Source organism: Polypterus senegalus, chromosome 15 (assembly GCF_016835505.1).
Source record: "Polypterus senegalus isolate Bchr_013 chromosome 15, ASM1683550v1, whole genome shotgun sequence".
In the NCBI taxonomy this organism is placed as follows: Eukaryota; Metazoa; Chordata; class Cladistia; order Polypteriformes; family Polypteridae; genus Polypterus; species Polypterus senegalus.
In genome coordinates this window covers 52,427,730-52,447,665 of record NC_053168.1, presented here as the reverse complement: position 1 = coordinate 52,447,665, position 19,936 = coordinate 52,427,730, and the positions used below count along the sequence as shown (strand labels likewise).

At 36.8% G+C, this 19,936-nt stretch overlaps 1 protein-coding gene across 5 annotated transcripts in view; it reads right to left on the bottom strand.

Annotated features, from left to right (window-relative positions):
* fam126a (family with sequence similarity 126 member A) overlaps positions 1-19,936 on the bottom strand; it is a 128,549-nt gene that overhangs the window by 39,883 nt on the left and 68,730 nt on the right. For all 5 annotated transcript variants that reach the window (XM_039737701.1, XM_039737699.1, XM_039737698.1 and 2 more), the window contains 2 exons: positions 15,004-15,105; positions 1,889-2,068 (listed from right to left, as the gene is read on the bottom strand). In XM_039737701.1, coding sequence (XP_039593635.1) covers positions 1,889-2,068; positions 15,004-15,105 — 282 coding nt within the window. The remainder of the gene's footprint in view (positions 1-1,888; positions 2,069-15,003; positions 15,106-19,936) is intronic.

The following is a 19,936-nucleotide window of genomic DNA, read 5'->3' as shown; positions in this document are numbered from 1 at the left end:
ACCCCTGAAAATGACATGTAATATAATTTAAAAATGTCAAATAAGCAGCCACTACCACATGGTAATCTAGTATTCTTTCATCCTCCCCACCAAATACGCAATAAGAGCTAAGCTTATAACTTACAGCACATTAACACAGTATCATCTGAAATTTCTTTATATTGTTTTGCTTTAGTAGAAACATAAAAATGAAGCTTTAAATATTCAGAGATCCAATCTTATATACACACTTTATATTCTGTATTACGTAATAGTGTAACTTTCTTAGAAATCCTTTCAAGAGAACTGGAATAGCTTTTCTTTTGTTCTCAATTTAGAGCCAAATTTAGAGATTCTCTATCAATGACATTCTGCTTCGAGTTGGTGGGGATGGTTCTTATGACGTTTGTAATCTGCTCTGCCCACACAGCCATCTATAAGGTTAGCAGTGTTCTTGGCATGCTTTGTACAAACTAAACTAGCTAAGCCTCATTTTAAATTATTTGGAGTACAAATTCTATATTATATATAAATACATTGCTGATATTGTTAAATATCTCTTTTACTGAAAATGAGGGCTGAAAATCGTATGAAATTAAAGAGCTGGAAAAAAAAACAAATACATAGTCTCAGCAATTACCATGGAAACAAAACACTGTTTTATTTTTCTGTCTCTTGGTAACAAAATAAAACAAATGTAGCTGAAGTTAACTTCTTTAGGTAAACCCTTCTTCAGTGCATTAACACTGCAAAAGAAACAATCATATTTTGGGTTCTATTTATTACTTTGGAAATTAGCTCACTATCAGTATGATTACATATCTGTAACAAAAACACCCTTACTCCACTATGGAGAAAGATTTGTAAAGGAAAAATATGAATCAAGTGAAATCAAATTAAGCATTCCACCATACAGTACATAGACAAAAAAGGCAACAAAATGAGAATATGAAAACATCCCATTTCCATTAGTTAAAAGGTGAATAGTTTAAATCATATGCTTCACCACTTTACGTTATTTATGTTTTAATGCATACCTTTGCTCATAGTTAGATGGATTTTAGATCTGTAAAATGACATTTTTAAGTGAACCAAGTGACAACAGACCAGATTTTAAAATAAATGCTTGTTTGTGGAAATCCACAAAGGAAGAAAATGAATCATGCATCTTAAAATAGTTAAATAGTTTTTTATTCCCAAGCATTTGACTGCCATCAGGAATCATCACCAGAGGAAAATGAATAGACTGACAAGAATCCAAGGCAATATATAGCAAATAAGGATGGGTGATAGATGGATGTGAGGTGGGGTTTGGAGGGTGTTGGTCATAAAAGTCTTATTTATTATGTGCCTGTTCTTCTTTTCAAGCCTGCATATGCTGGGTTCATATCCAAATATTTGTTAATGATGTTTTCACTGGATAGACACGTTTCAGCCAGTTCTCTGGCACTTTTAGTATTAAGTACTTGCACTGAGTCCCATTTAAATGTGTGTCCAGACGAACTTGTATGTGTGCTGATCAGAGACTGTGGGTCCTTTCTTCTGACCGAATTGCAATGTTCCTGTTTATGTGGAAAGTGTTTTTGACGCTTGTTCCACATATATAGCTGAACATGATTTACATGATATGCTATAAAACGCATTCTGTGTCTCTGCTGCCAATTTCTAGCTTTTAGAATTAAAAAGGACTGTGTGCAGAGTGCTTGTAGGCTTGTGCACTAATTTGGTGCCTAATCTGAACAGGATATGTGTTGTACTTTCTGATACCCAGTGGTGATAAGGAAGTGTGTGCCAGGTGGGATGTTGGGGGGGTTAGGGATCTGAGTGGAGTCGATTGGTTGCTGCAATATAAATGTATATAGATTATTGCGAGAGGGGAAAACTTAGTGTAGTTCTAACAAGTACTTACCAAGTTGTAAATACCCAACAGAAGGGCTTCTATGCAGCCACTGCTGTGCAGATCCCTGTTTACAGCAACAGAAAGGTAACACCAGATGAACTCCGGAAGAAACTGAAGAGTGAAGCGCTGAAGACGGACATCTCCACTGCGGTAAAATTCAAATAGCTGGTGACAAACAGGCTCCAGTAGCTTTGGAAATAAAGACAAAAATCACTTTTTTTGAACACTGAAATATTTTAGAAATTGAAAAATATTTTAATGGTTTACATTTGGATTGAAAATATAAACAAAATAGTTTTGTTCATGTCTGGGCATCCACTAAAAGTAACAAATGTAACTGAACATTATCTCATACTACATAAAAGTATGCTGTATTCATGTGACAAAAATATTATCCATGAAAGAAAACAAAAGAAATTTTATTCAACATAGTGCCTTTCATTGTAAACTAGCTGAAATTCCCAGGGTTGCCAGGAAGGAAAATAAAGTTGTTTTTTTTTGTTTTTTTTTATTTGATAAAAACAATTTAAAAAAAAAACCTTTAAAAATAAAAATAAATTAACAATCAATAAACCTGGGTTCGCTTCCCAGGTCCTCCCTGAGTGTAGTTTGCATGTTCTCCCCGTGTCTGCGTGGGTTTTCTGCGGTGGGCTGGCGCCATGCCCGGGATGTTTCCTGCTTTGCGCCCTGTGTTGGCTGGGATTGGCTCCAGCAGACCCCCCCCGTGACCCTGTAGTTAGGATATAGCGGGTTGAATAATGGATGGATGGATAAAGACTCACTAATGTGCTTGTCTTGCAATGTTGTATGTATGCTATCATCCAGTTGATGCTCGGAACTGGCCAAATGCATTTAATTTGAAAAGCAACAGGGGTGCGGTGGTGCTCAAACATAAAGAATGCTGGCAGCCACCTCCATTTCGCCCTTGTGTTTTTTTTAATTGTTTGAGAAAAAAATTACTAAAAAAACACAATGTTAAAAATAAATTAAGAAACAAAGACTCATTAATATCCTTGTCTTGCGGTCTTCTATGTATGTTATTATCTAGTTGACGCTCGGAACCGGCCAACTATTTAATTTCAGAAGCAATGGGGGCGCGGTGCTGCTCAAAAATAAAGAATACTGGCAGTTGCCTGATACAGTCACGGCCGAAATTATCGTGGAATTTTCCCAGAAAATGGACCATTTCTCCCAGAAAATTGTTGCAATTACAAAAATTTTGGTATACACATGTTCATTTCCTTTATGTGCATTGGAACAACACAAAAAAACAGAGAAAAAGCGAAACCTGACATCATGTCACACAGAACTCCAAAAATAAGCCGGACAAAATTATTGGCACCTTTTCAAAATTGTGGGTAAATAGTTTTATTTCAAGCATATGATGCTCATTTGAACTCACCTGTGGCAAGAAACAGGTGCTGGCAATATAGCAATCACACCTGAAGCCAGTTAAAATGGAGAAAAGTTGACTCAACCTGTGTCTGAGTGTGCAACACTAAGCATGGAGAACAGAAAGAAGACCAGAGAATAGTCTGAGGACTTCAGAACAAACATTGTAGCCTTGAGATTGTTGGTATTTTTCCACAAGTCCATCTCCAGAGATCTTCATGTTCTTTTGTCCACTGTGTGCAACATAATCAAGAAGTTCACAACACATGGCACTGTAGCTAATCTCCCTGGACGTGGACAGAAGAGAAACATCGATAAAAGACTGCAACAAAGGATAGTCCAAATGGTGGATAAACAGCCCCAATCAACTTCAAAACATATTCAAGCTGTTCTGCAGACTCAGGGTGCAACAGTGTCAGCTCTAACTATCCGTTGACATCTGAACGAAATGAAACGCTATGGCAGGAGAGCCAGGAGGACCCCACTGCTGACACAGAAACATAAAAAAGCCAGACTGGAGTTTGCCAAAATCTTTCTGGGCGAACATCGTGTTGACAGATGAGACCAAGGTAGAGTTTTTCGGTAAAGCTCATCATTCTACTGTTTACAGAAAACGGAATGAGGCCTACGAAGAGAAGAACACAGTACCTACAGTCAAACATGGTGGAGGTTCTAAGATGTTTCCATCAAACGATGTGGCATCCTTTCGTTCCTAACACATTACACAGTCTATATCAGTATAGATATCCAGGAGGATTTCTTTTTCCCCATTGAGATCTGATGTGTTTTCAAAGTGTTCCTTTAATGTTTTTGAGCAGTTTATACATATAATATATTATATATACATATATATATATATATATATATATATATATATATACATATATATATATATATATACATATACATATATATATATACATATACATATACATATATATATATACATATACATACATATATATATACATATATACATATATACATATATATATATATATATATATATATATATATATATATATATATATATATATATATATATATACATATATATATATATATATATATATATATATATATATATATATATATATATATATATATATATATATATATATATATATATATATATATATATATATATATATATATATATATATATATATATATATATATATATATATACTAGCAAAATACCAGCAGAGAGAGAAGTAGTGTGTTAAAGAAGGAAAGAAAAAGAAAAGGAAACATTTTAAAAATAACGTACTAACATGATTGTCAAAGTAATTGTTTTGTGTATTTGGCGGCAGCGTCACGAAGTTGTTTTTGTCTAGCTGCATCAGAAAATGTACCACGACGTCTGACACGTCTCCTTTTTACTGTTTTCTCACAGCTTGGATTGCTGCTGTCATAATGGGTTTGAGTCTACATATATTATATATATACATACATATATACAGTACATATATATACACATACATATCTTCATATCTATATACATATCTATATACATATCTACATATACACATATATATTGTCACGCATGCGCGAGTAGGAGACTGCGGACGGATTTGAACGCATCAGGGAACACATTCGCCGGCAGGTAATGGCGGGGTACTAACTTTCTCCCTCTGCTTCCTCATAGGAAAAAGGACCCTCTGCCACCATAAGCCGGGTTTTGACCGCAGTACGGTACTTCCGCCCTTCCTCCGCCATCTTGTCCTGACGTCATCAATCCCATTCCTCCCTCACAGTCCTGCCCAGCATCCCTCCACTTCCGGCTCCTCCCTAATAAAATGGCCGCCAACGCCATGATACGGCGTCGTGCATATGAACAGTTTTGTTTGTGTTTTGACCATATATTTTGAATATATATTGTGGATTGTCGACAATATACGGGGCCGGAAAACCTCAAACCTTTTTGCTGTCTTCTCATCAGTCTTTTACAATATATATATATATACATACCTATCTACATCATATATACACACACATACATACACACACACACACAAATTATATATATATATGTGTGTGTGTGTGTATTTATGTATGTGTGTTTGTGTATACGTTTGGACACACCTCCTCATTCAATGTGTTTTCTTTATTTTCATGACCATTTATATTGGTAGATTCTCACTGAAGGCATCAAAACTATGAATGAACACATGTGGAGTTATGTACTTAACAAAAAAAGGTGAAATAACAGAAAACATGTTTTATATTCTAGTTTCTTCAAAATAGCCATCCTTTGCTCTGATTACTGCTTTGCAAACTCTTGGCATTCTCTCGATGAGCTTCAACAGGTAGTCACCTGAAATGGTTTTCACTTCACAGGTGTGCCTTATCAGGGTTATTTAGTGGAATTTCTTGCTTTATCAATGGGGTTTGGGACCAGCAGTTGTGTTGTGCAGAAGTCAGGTTAGGTGGATGATCATTTATTTTTCAACAGGACAATGACCCCAAACACACCTCCAGGCTGTGTAAGGGCTATTTGACCAAGAAGGAGAGTGATGGAGTGCTGTAAATGGTCATGAAAATAAAGAAAACACATTGAATGAGGAGGTGTGTCCAAACTTTTGGCCTGTACTGTATACACATACATACAAACATACACAAAGGTATATATATGTGTATATATATGTATGTGTCTATATGTGTGTGTATAGCTTTGGTCACTGAGTGCAAGGGAAAAATAATAAAATGTAGTCTATAAGTTATTAAACAGTAAAACATTAACGTTTTAAGAAGTAAAGGTACATTGAGCAATACTGGAGTGATTGCGGGTAAACTACATTTTAAAGACGGTGTAACAGAACAGGTAAGTAGTACTAACAGCAGCTAAAATGTGTATGGATCATCTCTCGGTAGTTGATCTCTTTTGAAAGGTGCTACACGACGGCTGTGGTATAGAAATGACATTTTCTATGTGAACGTTCAAATTTCTGCCTCTGGTAATGTGCTTTGCCGGCATTACCAGCAATTAAAGAAAATTAGTTTTGTGTCCTCTGCAGTGTTAAGAGAGAAAGGCTTTGATTTGGGATAAAAGGTGTACAGAAAGGAAAGTTGCGTTTTTCTTTTATATAGTATAGAGAGATGTCTTCGCTGACGATATGAGCGCCTTTTGGGGACAGTCGCGGTGGGTCTTGTGTAGACTGGTGAGATGTCCCTGCCATTAATCGGCTGTGATGGCACTGTCAGTCCTGCACTCCTGTGCGTGTCTTCATAATCCGAGCTGACGACCTCATAAAAGTATACGTGCAAAAGAAAGTGCGAAGCGCCTTAATATTATTTTGCTGCGAAGTAGAAAAGGGGTTCCGTGTTTGCACTTGTCTGGGCTATAGCTCAGGGGGAGGATGAAAAAAATGAAAAGTGCTCACTTTGACTTAAGGCAGAAACGCAGTAGCGTCTCAAAGGCCGGCACAGCTATGCGCGCGCACCGGCTGCTCGACTTTTACTGGGCAGGAGACGCCACTTTTTGCAGACACGTTCACGTTATCAAACGTCTCTGCACTCTTTGGAGGTCATTCATATATACTGTATATATATATATATATAGCAAAATACCCGCGCCGCAGTGAGAAGTAGTGTGTTAAAGAAGTAATGAAAAGAAAAGGAAACATTTTAATAATAACGTAACATGATTGACATTGTCATGAGTGTTGCTGTATATATATATATATATATATATATATATATATATATATATATATATATATATATATATATATATATACACACATACATATATACACACACACACACACACATAAACATATATATACATATACACACATATATACAGTATATATACATATACATCTACAGTATATATACACATATATACAGTATACTGTATATATATGTGCACAAAACCACGCTTTTATCAAGGCTTCCGTCGGGTAGTCTTTTGAAATGAAATTTTCCTCCAATCAGTTGTAGCAACGGCTTTCTTCCGACTGTTACATTTTGTAGCTCTGATGTGTGCATTAATGTAATCGGTGTACCAGGAAATCATGCATTGACAGAAGTTTCCCTTTGCTTGGAATGCAAAGTGTGATTAAATGCGTTATTTTTTAACGCGTTATGGTGCACATGCATCAAAGCTTCTCAGCTGTGCTTGTGCTAAGAAAAGGAAACATTTTAAAAATAACGTAACACGAATGTCAATGTAACCTTTTGTAAGTAGTGCCTGGAGAATTCAGAGTGTGTAGAAACTGTAGAGACAGCGTGTGTATTAACTTATGGATTTTTCTGTGAGTATTTGGTGGCAGCGTCACAAAGTTGGTTCCGCAAGACTGCATTAGCTGCGGAGCTCAGCTCACAGCGAAATGAGGTGAATGGGAGGGGAGATGATGACGTGACTCACCCACCCGCCTTAACTGTCAATCCTCCCACAAAGACAGTCTCTCGGAATTTGCATAAGCACAGCCCGTCACCAGTAATTTTAACTTAGTTACAAAGTGATCAAAACTCTCGTTTATATCCTGCGTCCTCTCATTAAACTTGTATCCCGCATTAGCCGTGGGCATGACAAACGCCAGCGGCAGCCTGTCTATGAACTTAATTTAAACTTTAGGTTTACACCGTGCTTTGTTTCCGAAGTAGCTGCACTCATGAATATGGTTCTATGTGTGACTCGCTCGCTTCTTATTGTTTCGCTGCCTTCTCAATTGTATTGTATAATGCATGTTTTCTTCTGTGCTTTTTGGAGCTCTTCCTTGTTTTCTACGTATTGCGTTGACAGTCAGTTCACGTGATTACGTGGGAGGCGTGATAATGTCACACGAAACTCCGCCCCCCACGGTCATCGAACTTAACTCCATTACATTATATGGAGAAAAATAGATCCCAGTTATGACCATTACGCGTAGAATTTCGAAATGAAACCTGCCCATCTTTTGTAAGTAAGCTGTAAGGAATGAGCCTGCCAAATTTCAGTCTTCCACCCACACGGGAAGTTGGAGAATTAGTGATGAGTCAGTGAGTGAGTCAGGGTGCCTTTTATTAGTGAGTGAGTGAGTGAGTGAGGGCTTTGCCTTTTATTAGTATAGATATATACACATATATACATACATATATATATACATACATACATACATACATACATATATATATATATATATATATATATATATATACACACATATATATTATTACAATAGCCACAGAAACATTTACACAGAAATTTGTGGTTTTACAATTAAAGGAAAAGCAAATTACATCACTTACTCATATCATACACAGTTAACAGTACAGCACAGAACAAAACCATATTAATGCATGTCCTCAAATATGTTCAATCCACTTCAGTGATGATGAGGCTGGAAATTACCTTATATGTAAAATTCTGAAAACCACGCCTGACAGATCACCAGTCCAGAACAGGGGGCACATTCATGCACACACGGTGAAGCCAATTTACAGGTGCCAATGCACCAACGGTAATCTGCATGTATCAAGGATTTTTGAAAGGAATGCCCGACTACCTACAGTAAAACACACATAGACATAGGTGGAAGAGCCAAACTCCAAACAGACAAATGACCGGTCAAAGTATTTGAATCTAGAATACAACCATATTGACAGTAAACATTGTGTTTTTTCCCCATAGTCCACTAAATTAAATGGCAACACCATGATGACCTGAAAAGTTATCCCTTTCGTGGCAGCAATGCTGTGATAGCTGCTGCCATTTCCATGTTTATCAAGTGAACACTATGGAACCTGTATTCCTCAGAATGGATGTCACAACATAACATTTTTAAATCTGCTATATTTCACCAAAAATCAATATTACATGTCTGCATCATACTATACCATAGAATGTCCAGAGAGGGGCAGGGGAACCAGATGACCAAGGGCAAATATACTTTTGACTTTTTTCAGCAACTCCAGTAACTACAGGGCAAAGAGGTTTATTTTCTTGATAATCTATATACAGTAGGTCTCTTTCTGGTCTCAGCTTATCATTCTAATACTTTAAAAGCCTCAATAAAAACACTACGCAGTTCTTGTGTGTTATATTGTAGGTTTTCTTGTGCTTCTTTTACCTATATTATGATCTACATTTACTTATTTGGCTGACAGTTTCATCCAAGGTGGCTTACAACATTTTATGATACAATTGGCTACACTTCTTTTGATTTTCCTGTTGGGGCACAGGCAGGTCAATTGACTTGCTCAGGGTCACAGAGGGTCAGTAGTGGGATGACTGTACATGTAATAATTTTGTAAGACATGGAAGAATATTTTTTCTCATCCAAATATAAAGCAACAATCAGATGCACAGTTTCAAGGAACAGATACAGACTATTTTTATAGCATAGTAAAAAAATGTTTAGACTGCCTTTTCTTTTTAAACTACTTTTCATGAGAAATATGAGTTTTATACTACTAACTGCCTCTCACATAAACTAAACTCTAAACACAAAAATGCTTATGTCAAAAGAGCTTTCATTTTTTTTCCATCCAAACAACAAAATACTTTTTATTTTCCATTAAGATTTTTAATTGTGCTGAATCAAATTACCTGTGCTGGGTTATTATTTATTCATCAAAAAGGAAGCATACATTTGTACCCATACGATAACGCATGCTGCATACTAGTGCAAAGCATAAAGACACAAATAAGATTTAAAAAATTCGTTCAATGCCAAAGCAGGTGAAGTGAGGAGTTTCAAGCCAAAATGCTGTCTTTTCATTTCAACATCCTTTCTAAAGAAGTCATTAAAAACCGAGCCACAGAGACTCACAGCCTCCAAGCTTTAATGAACATCCTTTGTAACAAAAGAAAATAAAATGCAGTTATCAGTATAATGCATTAAAAGCAAAGGATATGGTTGTGATGCTTCAAGTCCTGCCACACTGAGAAGCTATTTACTGTGAAAATCTGGACTGGTATCCTTTCAACAACAAAGGTATTTTTTGTAAAAATCATTATTAAGAAAAAACAACTCATTTCTTTTCATAACAGTTTTATTGGGTAGGTAAGTAAGTATGTCCAGCATCTCCATATCAAACAGATATTAAATATAGTACATCAGTTGTGGTCTCTAGAGGTTGCTATTGAGCCAACTCAAATATAGCATGTGAAGCAAAAATGAGAATAAAGAAAAAGCTATTTCTTTACACAAGACTTTATTGGGTTGGTAAGTATGTCTGGTAGCTTCATATGAGTCCGATACTACAGTACTATATGTACAATCTATGTGCTAGCTTATTATTACTGCTGGGGGTGCAATATTCACATTGCAATTTGCACCATGCATCATTATTTATAATTTCAGTACACCACAAAACCAGCACAGTAATTCAAAAACGAATTCCACATAACTGTTTCAAATTGAACCGACTCCATCTTCCTTATGTTGATGTTGGATTATATACTGCATGCTTGGTTTATACCCCTGTGCAATAACCTTGCTGTTCAGCTCTAAAAGTGGCAAAAGATTATAGCACTTATGGAATGTGAAGTTTCACTTTTATAACAGAGAAAAGCTAAACACTTCCATGGATATTTCTGATCACTAAAATGTTATTAGAAAATACGAAAAACAGCATAAATAAGCATGTTTAGTAAATACTGTATTGTACATTTCAGTTGTCCTGCCTAAACACTTTGTGTCTTTAATATTTAATATGTAAACACATTCTGGACATACATTGAAAAGAATACACAGAGGTCCCTTCCATGGAGTGGGGTAAGGGCTAATAGTCCCTTGTATTTAGACCCTGAAAGTTTTCAAATCTTGCTGGAAAGAAACTTGCACAAGACAATAAAAAAGCACCTCCATTTATTAGAACCATGCTGATACTCTTTCCAAAGTTAAGGTAACACAATTTGTACACATACAGAATTTAAACATATGGAAGCGTTTGAGCTTCTCAGCCACCGATCCTTTATATTCTTCTATATAGTGGGAGGGATGGTGGCACAATGGGTGGGCTGCACTGCTTCCTTATGGATCCAGTGTCCTGGTATCAAATCCTTACCCTGTTCAGTTTCCTTGTGGATGTATTTTACATGTTCTTTACATGGATCTTCTTTTGGTACTTTGGATTTCTCCCCTCATTTCCAAACATTTGCAAGGTAAGTTAACTGGGGGACCAGAGTTGAATGAAACAGGTTTGAGAATGCCATTACACAGTGAACACCATCCAAACTTTTTACAGGTGCTAAGTTTGTTTACATGCATACAGGTAGGACTGAACTAGCAATCATCTAAGTTAGTCCAACACCTTAACCACTATAGACCACCCTGCCAGAAATATGTTATAGAAGTTGAGTGTATGAATTAAAGGTTAACAGTTTATTACAATATAAGAGCAGTGCTGAGCGGCACGGTGGCGCAGTGGTAGCGCTGCTGCCTTGCAGTTAGGAGACCCGGTTTGCTTCCCGGGTCCTCCCTGCATGGAGTTTGCATGTTCTCCCCGTGTCTGCGTGGGTTTCCTCCGGGCGCTCCGGTTTCCTTCCACAGACCAAAGACATGCAGATTAGGTGGATTGGCGATTCTAAATTGTCCCGGGTGTGTTTATGTGTGTCCTGCGGTAGGTTGGCACCCTGCCCAGGATTGGTTCCTGCCTTGTGCCCTGTGTTGGCTGGTATTGGCTCCAGCAGACCCCCGTGACCCTGTGTTCGGAATCAGCGGGTTGGAAAATGGATGGATGGAAGAGCATTGCTTAAAGGGGCAACAGTCCAATTCATGAGGCTAAAAATCCTATTTAAATTTTAAATTTATTTTTTTTTATTTTAACATTGTTTTGACATGAAAGAATGTCTGCATAATAGACCTACCCAGCCATAATCAAATAGCATAAGTGATTATTATACAGTTGTAGATCTCACCAACAAATATAAGAAGACCATAACACAAAAAAAAACTTTAACTGACAGCTCCTTAAAAATGAAGAAACAAATTTCACAGGATCTAGTCACAATGCAACCCTTTCACAGTATTTCTGCAGTGGGCTTTTGAAGAGCAAACATAACACAAAATGGGACTAAGTGAGCAATGCTTCTGCACTTGAGACTTCAAGTACTAGCAGCATGGCTGTATGGATTGGAACAAAATGAAATATAGTATTATAATAATAATATTTACAAATAATGTGTGAACAAAAAGAGCTTCTAGGCCAGGGATCTCAAACTCCAGTCCTAGAGGGTGCCAGTGGCTGCAGGTTTTCATTCTAACACTTTTCTTAATTAGTGACTTGTTTTTGCTGCTAATTAACTTCTTTTGAATTCATTTTAATTGACTTGTTTTTTTTTTTTTTTTAATTTGTTCTCCAGAATTTCTCCATCATTCCACTGAATTGCTTTATTCTTTCCATAAACAAAAATGAAATGTGAAGCGAGTGAGCCAATAGAAGACGAACTAAGTCAGGTCCTCAAACTCCAACCAATTTCACTCCAACCAGTTGCTTAATTAGGTACAGAGTCTTGTCATTAATTAAACCCATTGTTTAGTTCCATGGCGTTATGTTGCTCTCATTGTGCAATAGCAGACATTTTTAATATTGTTGATTTTTTTCTTTTTTCCAAGAGCAGTGTTAAAATTTTTTGGGGACCTGAGCAAATCAACATGCCTGAGACTTCTACCCTTTTTATTTTCAAATATTGTAGGATAGTCATGTTTTGGTTCATTTTGTACCTCATTACTGTTTGGTTGCTAATTAAGGAAAAATAAACAATTATTGAGTCTTCCAGAGCAAGTCAATTAAAATTAATTCAAAAAAAGTGAATTAGCAGCAAAACAGGTCACTAATTAAGAAAAGGGTTAGAATGAAAACCTGTAGCCATTGCAGCCCTCCAGGACTGGAGCTTGGAGTTTGAAATCCCTGTTTTAGGCAGTAAACATGAATAAAATGAGGTTGAAGACTTGTGAACAATACATGGTTTTTGTACTGAATCAAAAAAAAAAAAAAGATTAAAACTACCAAAGCAAACAAAACAAACAATCTTACCCTATATGGCAGAAAACAAACAAGTAGTACACATATGAAGTAATTAGTTTACAATGACTCGGCATGAAACTGCCCATTTAGAGGAACTTGAAGAAAACAAACAATAAGTTTCTAGCTAACCTCATCTATGCCCCCGGCCAAACTAGTATTAAAGCTTCATGACCTCAAAATTTCAAAAGTCAAACATCATATCAAGCATGTGATGGTAAAAAAGGTTGACTGTTATTAATTTTCACAAGATTCACAGGGGCTTAACTCAATGCATTAAGCTAATTGTGTGTTAATCCTTGGAACCTGCACCCTGCATAAGTGTCCAATTAGACAATATGTGCTGCTCACATGCAGGTAAGCCTCCATATTTTTCATGACTGAAACAGGCTTGGTATGAGAAATAAGAAATAAGAGTTCTGATGGAAGCAAACCTTTCATCATTATTACATTATGGCTTCCTACCAAATACTCTCCAATAAGTTATTAAACTGTGGGAGTATAATTCCTTTCCAGGATATTGAAGACAAAGCACTAAATACTTACGCAGATTCAACATGTACTATACTTGCACAGCAACAACAGATTAACTGAACAGAATCATAGTTAACAAAGTGAAAAAAATAAGCCAATTTAAACACATTGCACAATTCAGGTTCCCAAACTGTAATTATAATTCATAGGTCTCTTAAACTGCAGTAACTAAGTGTGCACACATTGAACATTTAAACTGTATTTCAATAATAACCTATTGCATCTAAATACAACATGCAAAATAGAGAATGTGGGTTTATCCAATATACCAACTAACACAAACCCAACCAACCAAGTGTGCCTATTATGGCTTGTATTGTACAAAGTGCAGCACTTATTCACTGCAACGTGAGCAACTTCCATCTTGACGAGTGCATTTCACAATGCCTAGTGGAACACAATCTCTATTGACCTTGACTTTTCTGCATTTGGTAATAGAAGATCAAGACTTCTTGAACACCACTCCCACTTTAAGTCTTGCTGGAGAAAAAATATTTTTCCTATGTTGATAAAAACCAAAACACACCACCAAGGAGAAAGCAAGCACACTACTACATTAAGACTGTACTTCTGTATTAATTACATATTCATCATATGTACATGTGCATTATTTATTTTTTGTATTTTTTTAATTAAATTTTAATTTGTAATTATCTTGTAAAGCACTTTGAGCTATATCCTTTGTATGAAAATATAGTATAGAAGTAAAAAAGTTTTTCTGGTTGATGTTTAGCACAAGAATATGTATATAAAATATTAAATTTCAATGTACATCTACCCACCTATTTCCAAATCTGCTTATCCAGGACAGGCTCACGGGGAAGCAGGAGCCCATCACAGCAAGCACTAGGCACAAGGCAGGAATAATCGGCAAATTAAAGTATAAAGCATGGAGTGAAATTGGTTGGGAACTATTAAAATTCAGTACCTGCCTTTTAACAATTTTATAAAAATAAAAAGGCAGAGTGTTTTATGTTAGCTAGTGGAAAATCAAAGGCTATGCAGAGCTTTGTCAGTGAGAGTAGAATAAACTGCTTTAAACAGGCTCTCCAGGCCCCATTCCAATTCATGTGTTAAGCTGGTAGTGCAGTTAAATCCATTATGAAGTAACATTAACTGGGGATTTAATTAAGTGCTCGTCTCTTTGGGATAATTGGCTAAATTGAACAGAGGCTATTTTAAACTATTGTAAGCAAAGAGGCAGGATTTGAGCAGAGAAACTTACTAATGTCTAAACATACCTCATTCTGGGTTTCTCTTATCACCTTATACAACGCTGGGACCAAAGAGGATTTGTCCTTCAAGCTTGCAGCATATGAGGCGATGGAAGTCTCGGGAAGAGCCTAAAATAAGCATAAGAAAATATGACGAGAGTCAGCGGGACTGTACAAATACAATTTCTAAATATTTATTTTTTTAGTAAGGCAAGTAGTTTGAGCAAACACACTCCAGCTGAGAGGGGGAAAAAAAAAAGTCTGTACTCATCATGTCAGTTAATGAGCATAAACACTGACAACGGGAATCTACAATGGAATAAAAAAACAGTTTATCTTACGAAATAACTGAAACATAGACACAGTGCCAGCTTGCCATTTTAAATCTACCTTAATGATGCAATTGTAAAGCTGATGATTTCCCAGATAAAGTATCACCACGATATTAAGAGGGAGGGATTTAAGAAGTGTGGTCTCTAGATTAAACATAGTTGGCAACCACAAAATGAATACTATAAGTAGCAATGCCTCCTTACCACTAGTGGGCACACTGTTGAAAAATGCCGTGATGACCTTTAAATCCAAAAGAATGAACGGGAACACCATAAGATGCCAGTGGAGGTTCAGGTCAGGTGACCCAGACCCTAGAAGCAAATTTGGGGTGTGTCTAAACAAAGAAATTTGTGTGTCTGGTGTCCACAGGAGAGTGGCTGGCAAGAGCTTAACTGGCACAAAGAAGAGATGCCAGAGCAGAAGAGACAGACAGAAGGAGGGAAAGTAGCAACCAAGGGTAAAATGAAGTGACTCTGGGATGAGAAGCTGCATTGATGTTACTTCTCATTGTTCACAATCTCTCTGGTCTCTTGACCCAACATTATCATGTTGGTGCTACATTCAGACAACTGTCGCCACACTTGCCAGTTATATGCCAGCATTTAGGTTTCAGCAAAGGTCATTTGAGTCCAACTGGAGATGTTGTCCGTCCACCTTTTTTTTCCTGCCATTCCTTGCAAGACTGTCTTAGTGATCTTTTTGCTCTCATATCTTGTGATACAAACATATCACTTCAGCTTATTATGGTGAGGAACTCTTCATAGATTACTGTTGAATGATGCAACAGATCTCAGTGGTGAAAACCGTCAAAGTAAGAAATCCTCACAGCAGTTCTGTGGCAGCTCATGTCCACCATGTAGATTTTTTGCTGCAATTCTGCTGTCAAGTAGGGCTGCAACGATTAGTCAATGTAATCAATGACGTAGACTAAAAAAAATCGTCAACGTGTCATAAATAGAACCTTCAATAGAGGCTCCAGTCACAAAGAACCATATTGGTTTTTGTAACTGCAATGCACTACATGAACGTCTGGGGGCAGTATTGTTTGATATTGCTTGTCAAGACTGCACACAGTCCTACCAACGCAGAAGAACGACTGAAGAGAAGAAGAATGTAGAGGAAAATAAATGTGGTTGCAATGGTGAGTCGGATTGAGAAGGGGGAAGGAGATGGGAAAAAAAATTGAGACAGCAACTTTCTAAAGTGAGGGACCACTTCACCGAAAAAGAAAAAAATATTGAATGCCGATTATGCAAAGCAGAGCTTTCTTATCATGGCAGCACCACCGCGATGCATGAGCATCTGAAACGCAAGCATCCTGGAGATGTGATGCCGCTGTCTCTTGAGAATTTATGCTGGTGCTCTTAGTTAGTTAGTCAGTTAGGGTCAGATCAGGAGGGGATGGAGAGCGTGACTGAGAAGATAAAAGTTGAAAAAAAGCTAACTTTTACAAGTAACAAATTTACACCCGATCTGTTCGTTTTCAAATAATATTGCATTGGTGCGATGATGTTTTCTGATTGGTACTATTCAGGTCATACAACGATTTCTTCAAAATGTCACATATATTTGTCTCTTTCTTTCGCCTAACCCCCCGGTGCTGCGCGTTGACACCAGAAGTCGTGAGCTTATTCAGTGCTAGCAGAAGTACGCAGGTGGCCGGTTGCTAGTGCTATAACAAGCTTGACCTGGCGGCGATCAAAGTACATGTACTGTGCAAGGCATGTACGCGGTCCACTGAGAAAAGAAGAGCGTTCATGGCTCACCTTGCATGTTCTTTCCTCTGCATGTTCTGGAGTCCTGTGGAGACTGGGCAAGATGAGGAGAAAAAAGCAGTCACGGATTACAACCGCAAGAAGGTACACGAATGAATATGAATAATGTTGCATCCGAGCCACGTTTTCTGAAATGTACTATAATGTCTTAAAATGAATAATTCCAAATATCATATACTGTATACTTTTGTCTCTGTTTTTTTCTCAGTGCAGCTTTGACATCACGGGCCATGAGGCGCATATTAATTCAGCATAAGCAGGAACACTCAATAAAATTTAATAAAAAAAAAAAAATCAAGTGACAATGAGATGCGAATAAGGCAGATTCGCCAGTGTTTGTGCCTCAGCTTTAATCCATCCAGATCAGAGAATTTCCAGTTCAATTGTCTAAAAACACCACTCACATCTACAGTTATTCCCAGTTTCAGATACAAAGTAATAGCATCAGATCCCTGGGGGGCGGTAGTATGTATCGTTATCGTGAATGCCAGAACAAAAGTGAAAAAAAAAACAAAAAACGTAGCTTTTACAAGTACTATACATTTAATACAGTGGCTGTTACAGACGCAAATTAAAATGTACTGTATGTGTTTATTGTATAATATTAACAATAAGAGCAACTCACTACGAGCAAATATATGAGGCAGTCAGGATCGAACAGGGGGACTCTTGACTATAAGTCAGCAATTCCTACTGCTGCACCACGGAAGCTATTGTATTGTCCTTGAACCTTTTGTGAAAGTATTTGATCTTTGCATTTCAGGCTTTACACATTATATAGTTTATGTCTACATTTTGTCATTTATTACTAAAATATGAAAAACGTTTCAGCCTTAACGATGTATTTTTTGGTTAAGTTAAATGCACTTTTTTTGTTTAAAGACTACGTGCACTTTAGTTTGTACTGTTTAATGTATTTATTTTTTATTGTGATGGTCACACCAATATAAAAACATCTGATTATTTTCAAATTCATGTATTTCACTGGTTATTTTAATTTGATTATTATTAATTTTAATAGTGTTAATGCAGAGACATCAGGGTGATATTCAAAGGTTGACAGACGTAAGCAGATGAGGTAAGACATGCACTGGAGCCCATAACAGGATGTGCAACCACAGGTCACAGGCATCAAAATAGTCAGGCACGAAATAATCGTGACTAATCGAAAAATAAATTGAATGATTAGTCGGCTACCAAAATAATCATTAGTTGCAGCCCTACTGTCAAGGTTCTTGGTTAACAAGCATACAGAAAGATGTTAAGAACCATGAGCCTCGTGAATAAAATGTGCTTACACTCAAAACTTATTTTAAGTAAAGATTATAAAACACAAATTGGCTTATTATGGAAAATTTTGCCCATCTGTAAGTGCTATGCAGACTTTTTTTTACTGTTAACATATTACAGACTCCATGCAGTATGACAACAAAGTTAACAGAATATTTTATTTCATTCAAGCGAAATATGCAGTTAAATCAAGATTAATGACGTGTCAGTCGCATAATGTTTTTGAACTAATTTTAATACAGTTAACTTTCTCAATACAGCGGTCTTTATCGTTGGTAGTAACTCTTAATTTATATGCTCAACATTAATTGCCTTAGTGTGTAGCATATGTAGTTTGTTTATAAAGAGTATGCTTTGTGTTGGAAGACATAACCAGCCATGGCAGCATTAGTGCTTTTTGGATGAAACCACCAATGGCAGGCTATCAGTGTTCACATTCTTTGGCTCATGATGATGACTGTCGTATAAGCTGATTCAGGCTTCTTAGAGCCATCCCTCTTGGAATTATATTCTCCAGTTCAGAACACAATACAGAGACCATGATGCAGAAATCATGCAATCCCTGTTCCATTACAGCTTTTAACAACCATTGGATATCTGACGACGAACACTTTTCAGCGTGAATTGGCTTGCTGGTCAGCAGTCTCACAGTCATGCCTGTTTTGTGTCATACTATGTGTATGGGTTGGAAAATTAAGATGATACTCCAACACATCCAACTTCCTTAGGGTAAGGGTGAGCAGGCCAAGATCAATAAGCATTTTGCATTGGTGATTTTCTTTATGTAATCAGTGCACTTAATTGCATATATGCTGTGATAAAAGCACCATCACAGACATGGGCAGAGTTTGGTATTTAGACTTGGGTGTGGCCAGGCAAACCAAAAATATAATTGCTTTTTTTTTTAAGTCCCAATCACATCCCATGTCAAATGGGTAAAGTGTACAATTACATTATGAAGTCCCACTTGTTTAACAAGTTTAATACTTCTAAATTATGAAAATGTACACAAATGCCATTAATAATATTTAAAATGACAGAAAAGATTGCATTTTTATTTGTCTCTGTATTTCAATTTTGTCAAAATAAGAACTTTTTCAAATTTTATTCTGGCTATGTCATATTACGCGACTTTTAATATGATTTTCAGTTGTTTCCTTCATTTACATAATCTTAGAGTCAAGGGAAGTCAGAGGTGTGCGCCCATGAAGCCGATTGCCTAATGGCAATGTCAATGTCATACCCAATGACTCAATCCAAATGGTCTGCGACACACTCTGATAAAATTAAACAAGTCTGACTTTTCTTTAGTCGTAGGTAAGGGCTACGTATGCATGAGTGCTGACAACCAATGAATGCTCATTCAGAAGTACAATGCAACAATGAGGGATAAGGAACATGTGTGTTTTGGACCTTGCAGACCAAGGACATGCTTGTCTATTTGATGTCTCATGTTTTGCATACCACAACAGAATGGAAAAAAAGAAAAAGGGCAGAGAATGCAGCTGAACTCACTTTAACATTTAGCCCTTCATATAGTGCTGGCTCCATCAAGCAGCATC